Genomic DNA, 6,000 nt, shown 5'->3' on the forward strand with positions numbered 1-6,000 from the left:
ACTTCAGTCTCATCCTTTTACTTACTGTCAATAAGCCTTTTTTTATTCTAAGCTATAGACTTGACTCATACTACTTTATACTTTGAATGCATGACAGAATCCCTTCTGACTTTAGGGAAAAAGACCAATGCACCCAGAGGATTATTCCCAGTGCCTTTCTCTGGGGAGCCATGGCTCCTACCAGGGAGAGGCCCGGCAGACTCTTGCATGTTATTGCTGTGAGTTATTTTCCTTTGATTCACTAACGATATTTGGGTACCCACTATAGACCATCACACCTTGGATATAAGGGGCAATTAACACTATGAGCCTCCAGGAAAACGGGCAAAGGAGTCCACTGACGAACCCAGGAGGGACTTGCCAGGAGTGAATTATCTGTGGTCATTCAGGTGCTCAGGGTAAGGCAGTCGTGGTCCCTTTCAGGAACTGAATGATTTGGTAGAAAAAGGCACTCGAAGAACACAGTTGAGGACAGGAGGCAGCAACTGGGTAATTCACTCATTCAACATCCACTCACCCTGTAATAAGATGCCTCTAAAACTTAAAAGGGGGAAACCAGATAACAGAACCTATGAAAGGCACATTTGAAAATTGAAAAAGTGTAAGAGCATAATGTAGACTTAGAGATCAACTCGAGAGTAAAATTTTTAGTTGAGGTTTGGAGCTTGGTTAACAAAAATGGTGCACCTCAAATTGAGTCCACCTCAAGACAATCGCAGCTCACCTGAGTCTTTCATGAAGCGGAAGCTACAAGGCCTAAAATTAGAAAAACATCTATAGGGGAACTGCGTGTATTAAGAGAATGGTTTTCATCTCCAATCAAACTAATTGGATATTCTAGGGGAACAGTGACAAATAGTGCTCACCTGGCCACAGGGAACCCACTTACCCTTCATCTGATTAGAACAATTAATATTTTAAAGTTTCTTATGACTGCTCAGTTTATTGAACACTGGCTCTGAAGGCTTATAGTACCTGGAACCTTTTTAATGGGCAACATGTTTGCTAGTGAACTACTCCTTACATAACTATTTCCCTACAAAAGTTTCTCAGGGAGCTTTACCAGGCCTTTTGGGTGGATGCTAATTTCATGTCCAGAGACTATAAACTAGATAAAATTAAAGACATGTTGAGACAATTATGTTCTTCTGCAAAATACATATGTTCAGGATGCATATACTATATCTAAAATTTATTACCTTAAATTTATCGGACACCATTTCAGAAGAAAATCACTTTATTGTAACTGATTCACAAACATCACAAAAGCTGGTTTAAGGAGGCCACACAAACATCTGCTCAGCCCCAAACTGAATTATCATCTTAATGAACTTCTACATAGTAAGTACACTCTCTTCCACTGCTATTCAGAGGCAAGGAAACTATTAATGATAGAGGAGAGTTAACTAGTAGTTTTATACTTTCACTATCAATTATATATTTTTATACTAAGTTAACTTGGACATGAGAGATGATTTCCCATTTCTTCAATGCGACCTTCTTGATTAGGCTAATCCTGCAAATAAAAAAGGTACATTTAGAAGAGCACTGGCTGTATAGTCTTAACAAAACTGAAGCCCTCCCAATTATGAAAGGAGAGGAAAAAACCCCCCAGAATTTATTTAATAAGTTACTGAGGGCATCCTATAACCAACAAAACATTTGCATTTGTCACAACTGAGAAAAGACAGGGCACATGTGCTTCTGGGGACAGAGACCTGAGGCAGAACTATAGCCAGTTTGATACTAGATGTAGCTTCATCAAAGAATTCTGATGAACTTGGACATGCAATCTCTTACTTCCACAGTTCAACCACCTGAAAGGATTAACTTCTCCCTTATGTCCTACCCAAAATGAAGGGGGGAAATGAAAACAAACATTTTAATAGATGGTGTATTCTTAGGTGGATGGAAGGAAATTATGTGAAAACCAGTTGACATTCCGGAAAGCCTAAATCGCAGAATTCCGGTGAGGGGCTTAATAAACTTGTCTAATACAGCATGCAGAATTCCAATAATATCAGTCTTTATGTGCATCCCTGAACTTTTAATTTTGTATTCATAACCTTAAGTCTAGATCAATCGCATGCAGTTATCCTCAATAAGATCTGACACACTAATCTATGCCTATTTAAGGAAGAATCAGATTCAGAACATAACTGGTAAAGGATTAAGATAATGATTAGAAACCTCTGCACCAGTTCGTTAGAAGTTAGCTTATCTTTAGAGTAATTTTAACAAAATCTCCTCTAATTTGTCAGTTTAATTTATTAAACACATATTCCCTAAGTTCTATAGGATCTAGGAGCACAAACATTAAACAAATCGAGCCTATGCAAGTTCAATCATGAATTGATATATCACCTACCATTTGCAAATTTGCACTGTTTCAGCACCTCACTGAAACCCTCACAAAGCTTAAGGTCACCCTGGTTCTGGGCACAGTCCAAAAACTGTTTCATCTCATAGTGGCATGGGCCAAACTGCTGCTGCTGCTGCTGGTATGCCTGCGTTCCCTGGGGCTCCTGCAAAGGCATAACATTCAGGAACGTTTAGAAAGGAAATCAGACTTACCCCTGAACAAAGAGCAGTATCCACTGTCTTTGAGGTTAACTGGGAAACAGAACTAAATCCAGCTGCAAATTAAAGTTTTCAGCTAATAACATGGAAAGTGAGATATTTTCAAGGCAGAAAATGAGTTTTAGCAAAATTCCAGTTGTAATCAGCTAGATTCAAGAACAAAGATGCAAGTAAAATGAAATGGTTACCTGGAATTTAAAGACCAGTGAAGTTTCATGGAGGAAAAAATGGGACTACTATAGAAAAATAGGTGGATGAGAGTTTCAAGTATACCAGAATCACAACAGAGTACACACCCACGTTCACTAGAGGAGAAAATTCACAAATCCCAGAAAGAGGGGCAAGTGGCAAATGTCAGGTAAGAGATCAGAGAGCAAAGAGCTTCTAAAGAGATTTTTTTGAAAACTAAGATTGAGCCCTTAGTCGATAGAGTGTTGGCCTGTGGACTGAAGGGTCCTGGGTTAGATTCCGGTCAAGGGCATATGCCCGGGTTGGGGGCTCGATTCCCAGTAGGGGGGGTGCAAGAGGCAGCCAATCAATGATTTTCTCTCATCATTGATGTTTCCATCTCTCTCTCCCTCTCCCTTCCTCTCTGAAATCAATAAAAAAATATAAAAAAGAAAACTAAGATCAAGACTGAATTAGTTCAGGGTAACCAAGACAAAATATTTAAAATAAGAAAAAAAAATGGCTGTTTTACAGTGAATCAGGTTGAACTACTAGAGTTATACGTCTTGGGAAAAAAGAAAATTTGTATAGTACTTACTGATGCTGGCCTGAGGCACTAACTCAACTGCCAAGCATGGCTTTCGATAAAACATTTTCTGTTAAGAGCATTGTGGATTCTAAATTTACACACGGTTCTTACACACAAGGAACTTACAAGTAACTAGGTTTCCTCATCAAATATACCACTGAAGGGCAATGCCGCCCAAAGTCTTACCTGGTAAGTGATGTCAGGCCTTGAGGGCTCAGCATTACTTCCTCCACTGAAGCCCCCAGTGATGGCATGACCCAGCGTGTGGCCGACAGCAGAGCCCACAGCCACACCAGCTGCAGTGGTTGCCGGGGGTGCAAGCAGCCAATCAATGATTTTCTCTCATCATTGATGTTTCCATCTCTCTCTCCCTCTCCCTTCCTCTCTGAAATCAATAAAAAAATATAAAAAAGAAAACTAAGATCAAGACTGAATTAGTTCAGGGTAACCAAGACAAAATATTTAAAATAAGAAAAAAAAATGGCTGTTTTACAGTGAATCAGGTTGAACTACTAGAGTTATACGTCTTGGGAAAAAAGAAAATTTGTATAGTACTTACTGATGCTGGCCTGAGGCACTAACTCAACTGCCAAGCATGGCTTTCGATAAAACATTTTCTGTTAAGAGCATTGTGGATTCTAAATTTACACACGGTTCTTACACACAAGGAACTTACAAGTAACTAGGTTTCCTCATCAAATATACCACTGAAGGGCAATGCCGCCCAAAGTCTTACCTGGTAAGTGATGTCAGGCCTTGAGGGCTCAGCATTACTTCCTCCACTGAAGCCCCCAGTGATGGCATGACCCAGCGTGTGGCCGACAGCAGAGCCCACAGCCACACCAGCTGCAGTGGTTGCCATTTGGGCCATCAGACCTGGCTGCCGGGGTGCAGCAGCAGGTGCGCCAACAGCAGATGGTGCAGCTGGTGCTGGTGGGTGAGCTGCTGGTGCTGGCCTGGGCGCAGCTCTCATCTGAGGTGCCCGGCTGTTAAAGTAAAGAACAGAAAGTATGCAGTTCCTACTTCCAACCAGGTTTGGAAACTGTCAAGGTAATACTACATACATACAAGAAAACTTTACAAAACACAATTCCCTAAAGTTCCCGTGGTCGGCAAACTGCGGCTCGCGAGCCACATGCGGCTCTTTGGCTCCTTGAGTGTGGCTCTTCCTAAGCCTTAGGAGTACCCTAATTGAGTTAATAACAATGTACCTACCTATATAGTTTAAGTTTAAAAAATTTGGCTCTCAAAAGAAATTTCAATCGTTGTACTGTTGATATTTGGCTCTGTTGACTGAGTTTGCCGACCACTGCCCTAAACTATTCTGTTCCATTTTCTCTCTTTAACCTTTTGTTTGGGTTGTAACCACCAAGTATAAACTATTTTTTCCTGCTTCTTTGCAACCATTTCCATGTATTCAATAGCCCACAGTATCTTTAAAGAACACAGTTTTTCCAATACTTCGTAAAAATTGTAAAATATTCTCACAGAATTCATCACAAGTGCTAAGGAAAAAATAGGGAGCGAGGGGGAGCATGTTGTGGGATGTCATAACTTAAGGACAGGCAAAGGAGAGCTCCCTGAGCTGGTAACATTTGAATGAAGACCTGCACTTAGTCATCTGGGGAAGTAATCTAGTCAAATTCCTTCATTTTACAGATTAGAACACTGAAGCCCAGTGTCGAAGTGACTTGCCTGAACTGTTACACCAAAATTAATCTCAACTATTTTCCATCTGTAGGACAGTTGGATGCTTTCAACTATTTCAGTAAAATCTTCATATAAATTATGCTCCCCCTTACCCGTTTTTAGATCCTTCCCCCAAATAAGGCCAGGTCAAAAGTTTATGATTTCACTTTATAAAAAGGTGGTTATTGCCCAGGCGGCATGGCTCAGCGGTTGAGCAATGACCTATGAACCAGGTCATAGTTCGATTCCCCATCAGGGCACATGCCTGGGTTGCCGCTCAGTCCCAGGAGGAGGCATGCAGGAGGCAGCTGATCAATGATTCTCTCTCATCATTGATGTTTCTCTCTCCCCCCTTCCTCTCTGAAACCAATAAAAAATATATTTTAAAAAATGTGGTTACCTGCCCTTTGAACAGAAGTTTCTTTTCACAAGCGAACCCCTTCTCACACTCCTAGCGCACTGTATGAACACAATCCAGTGAAGCAACAGGGACTGTGCTAAATGTCCTGAATTGGTCATTGGCTTCCCTACTTCCTGGAGGCATGACCTTAGACAAGTAATTTATTCTGAGTCTGCTGTTTCCTTATTCCTGTCAAGTAGGGGTAACACCGATCTCTAGGGTTACCATGAGGTGTAACTGGCAGTACATTTTACAAGTAGTATTTTAGAAACTAGAAAACGTCATGTACACGTGAGGGCCTTAGTGACTGTGTCCTCTAGTAGGCTGAGACCCCAAAAGGCTCACTGCTCATGGCAGGTGCTCACAGATTATTCACTGAATTGAAATTCGATCATTTCCCGATTGTTACCTTTCTTCTACACTTTTTTTTTTTGCTACTTTGACCGTTTCAGCTCGTTTCCACTTCTTTTTACAACTTGGCTACTTTAACTTAAAATGAGCTACGAAATATTTTAAGCAATAACTCATGGGCGTTCGAAATTAGAAAACTTGCCACTAATGGAAAAATTTAGCC

The 6,000-nt window shown here is 40.8% G+C and overlaps 1 protein-coding gene across 2 annotated transcripts in view; it reads right to left on the minus strand.

Moving 5' to 3' along the window:
* Nucleotides 1-1,219: 1,219 nt before the first annotated feature.
* CHCHD2 (coiled-coil-helix-coiled-coil-helix domain containing 2) overlaps nt 1,220-6,000 on the minus strand; it is a 5,077-nt gene continuing 296 nt past the window's right edge. Inside the window, exons 2-5 of one of the 2 annotated variants that reach the window (XM_005872025.2) lie at nt 4,181-4,323; nt 3,524-3,630; nt 2,369-2,525; nt 1,220-1,516 (exon numbers count right to left, since the gene is read on the minus strand). In XM_005872025.2, the coding sequence (XP_005872087.1) occupies nt 1,506-1,516; nt 2,369-2,525; nt 3,524-3,630; nt 4,181-4,323 (418 nt within the window). In that variant the 3' untranslated portion in view covers nt 1,220-1,505. Of the gene's footprint in view, nt 1,517-2,368; nt 2,526-3,523; nt 3,631-4,073; nt 4,324-6,000 lie in introns of both variants that reach the window. The other variant, XM_005872026.2, reaches the window with a different exon arrangement.

This window comes from Myotis brandtii, unplaced genomic scaffold, assembly GCF_000412655.1.
Source record: "Myotis brandtii unplaced genomic scaffold, ASM41265v1 scaffold363, whole genome shotgun sequence".
Lineage (NCBI taxonomy): Eukaryota > Metazoa > Chordata > Mammalia > Chiroptera > Vespertilionidae > Myotis > Myotis brandtii.